Source organism: Pristis pectinata, chromosome 42 (genome assembly GCF_009764475.1).
Source record: "Pristis pectinata isolate sPriPec2 chromosome 42, sPriPec2.1.pri, whole genome shotgun sequence".
NCBI classification, from domain to species: domain Eukaryota; kingdom Metazoa; phylum Chordata; class Chondrichthyes; order Rhinopristiformes; family Pristidae; genus Pristis; species Pristis pectinata.
In genome coordinates this window covers 3,974,050-3,976,761 of record NC_067445.1, presented here as the reverse complement: position 1 = coordinate 3,976,761, position 2,712 = coordinate 3,974,050, and the positions used below count along the sequence as shown (strand labels likewise).

The 2,712-nt window shown below is 61.8% G+C and overlaps 1 protein-coding gene across 1 annotated transcript; it reads left to right on the top strand.

Annotated features, from left to right (window-relative positions):
* Positions 1-268: 268 nt before the first annotated feature.
* ufc1 (ubiquitin-fold modifier conjugating enzyme 1) lies at positions 269-2,706 on the top strand. The gene is made up of 2 exons (XM_052008916.1): positions 269-434; positions 1,795-2,706. Exons 1-2 carry the CDS (start codon positions 282-284, stop codon positions 1,864-1,866), a joined length of 225 nt encoding a protein of 74 aa, XP_051864876.1. The 5' UTR covers positions 269-281; the 3' UTR covers positions 1,867-2,706.
* The last annotated feature ends 6 nt before the right edge of the window (positions 2,707-2,712 follow it).

Here is a 2,712-nt window from a genome sequence, read left to right as displayed (position 1 = left end):
ATCTTATTTTATAAATATTTATAAATAAATATCTTATCTTATCTTATCCAGGTTCATAACATCAGGAGGGGCGTAGATCAGGTCACAGTCTGTCCCCACCTCCCATCCCCCAGACCAATAAGGAGACACCTTACCTGCTGTGAAGGTTCCCTTCCCTCCAGTGTCAGCAATTCCCACAGCCTCCAGCAGGGGGGGAGAGGACTACATCTCCCAGCGTGCCCCGCGAGCGCTTCCGGCAGGGGCGGTGACGTGGCGGGCGGGCGGGCGGGCGGCCGGCGCGCATGCGCCCCCCGCACCCCCGCCGGCGGTTGATGGCGGACGAGGCGACGCGCCGGGCGCTGAGCGGGATCCCGCTGCTGCGGAGCGGCGCCGGCCCGCGGGACGGCGAGCGCTGGAGGCAGCGGCTGAAGGAGGAGTTCCAGGCGCTGATCCAGGTGCCGGCGGGCCCGGGGGGTGAGGGGGGGGGGTGAGGGCAGCGCCGCTGCTGCTTCATAAACGGTCCGGGCGGGGGCGCCTGCCCTCGGGAGGGTTCCGGCCCCCCCCCCCCCGTCCGTTCCCCCCCCCTCCCCCCCCGTCCGTTCCCCCTCCCCGTCCCGTCCGTTCCCCCCCCTCCCCCCCCGTCCGTTCCCCCTCCCCGTCCCGTCCGTTCCCCTCCCCTCCCCCTCCCCCTCCCCGTCCCGTCCGTTCCCCTCCCTCCCCTCCCCCGTCCCCGTCCCGTCCGTTCCCCTCCCTCCCCCCCGTCCCGTCCGTTCCCCTCCCTCCCCCCGTCCCGTCCCGTCCGTTCCCCTCCCTCCCCCCGTCCCGTCCCGTCCGTTCCCCTCCCTCCCCCCCCCCGTCCCGTCCGTTCCCCTCCCTCCCCCCCCCCCCGTCCCGTCCGTTCCCCTCCCTCCCCCCGTCCGTTCCCCTCCCCCCGTCCCGTCCGTTCCCCTCCCTCCCCCCGTCCCGTCCGTTCCCCTCCCGTCCCCTCATCTCATCTGTTTCCCCCCACCCCCGCATCTCACCCCTCTCACCATCCCATCCGTCCCCCCCGTTGCCCCCCATCCCATCCGTCCCCCCCGTTGCCCCCCATCCCATCCATGTCCCCGCCCGCGTCCCATTCATCCCCCCTCCCCCCCGTTTCCGTCCTCCCTCCCCCCCGTTTCCGTCCTAACATCTCATCCATTCCCCCAGGGGGTGACCTGAGTTATGAGAGGCACAGATAGGTCAGAATCTTTTCCCGTGTTCAGGCTGTCAAAAGCAGGAGGGCGTGGGAGGTGCGGAGGTTTAAAGGGGATCTGAGGGGTAAGTTTTTTCACACACACAGTGGTTGTTGTCTGGAAGGTTGCTGCCAGGGGTGGAATCAGATGCAGTCACTACGTTTAAGAGACATTTATACCAACACTTAGGTAGGCAGGTCCTAATGTGGGCAAATGGGGAATGTAGATGGTCAAAAAGTGTGGGGAAAGTTTCTTACACAGAACGCGGTGGGTGCCTGGAACATGCTGCCAGGGGTGGGGGTGGAGGCAGATACGACGGAGGGGTTTAAGAGGCTCTTAGGCACATGAACATGCAGAGAATGGAGGGATAGGGTCACGTGCAGGCAGAAGGGATGAGTTTAGTTGGGCGTTTAATTAGTTTGGCACAATATTGTGGGCCGAAGGGCCTGTTGCCGTAAGACTGGGACACGGGTGTTTTTATAAAAGGTTGGCGCAGGTTGTCGTGGGAACGGGCCTTCGGTCTGGAAGGGAGGCGGTGGCGGTGAAGTGGGGTCACATCATGCAGTGCTGCTTCTCACGGCAACCCTTTCCTCTCCAGTATGTGGAAAATAACAAGCAGGCTGACAACGATTGGTTCCGGCTGGAGTCCAACAAAGATGGCACAAGGTGAGTCAGTGATGTGCTGGGACCGGGCTTTTCTTTGGGCCTCATTATCACCGGGGAGGGGATTCACCGGGATCATTTGCTTCTCATTTAAATCTTTCCCCCTCTCACCTTAAACCTGTGCCCTCTGGTTTTAGTTTCCCCGAGCCTGGGGGGGAGAGACTGTGACCTTATCTACGCCCCTCGTGATGTTGTAAACCTCTCGGCCTCCTCCGGTCCTGGGAAGGTCCCGGTGAATCTTTCCCGCACCCTCTCCGGCTCAGTGACGTCCTCCCTGTGGCTGGGCGACCGGAACTGCGCCCGACACTCCGAGTGCGGTCTCCTGTACAGCTGTAACGGGACGTCCCGACCCCTGCGCCCCTGGGTCTCTCTGTTCTGCAACACTCTCCATGGCCCTAGCATTAGCTGTAGAGTACATCGCCGGTCCTTTGCCGTCGCTGGGTCCAGATCTCGTTTTGCTAAAGTTTGCTGCCCAAGTACGTGAAACTCCTTATGTAGGCACCTTTAGATTAAGTATAAAAGGAGGGACACAAACGTGTAAATCTTTGAGTGGGGATCAGTACAGAGCTCGGGTTACACTGTTTACTCTTTCTCTGTATCCCGCACTCCCGCTGGCGCTAAATAATCAGGCACTTATTGTACGCTCCTTGGTTCTGCTGCTGTCTACTGTATTACAGCGCGGATTGATTTTCACATTGGTGTAGTCAACAGGATCTCGCCGGGACGCCTGGGTACCTCTGGACTGACTTCTGCCCTCGGGTGCCGTTTCGTGTGGCGTTCGCACGTTCTCCCCGTGACCGCGCCGGTCTCCAGATCGCGCCCCAAAGTGCCCGTGCCCTGATCGCGGACTGGC

Bases quoted from the DNA above. Each gene is read 5' to 3' on its own strand.
- ufc1 (XM_052008916.1), top strand. From the start codon at position 282: ATGCGCCCCCCGCACCCCCGCCGGCGGTTGATGGCGGACGAGGCGACG. The intron at 435-1,794 runs GTGCCGGCGGGC...TTTCCTCTCCAG, and splicing joins AGTTCCAGGCGCTGATCCAG to TATGTGGAAAATAACAAGCA.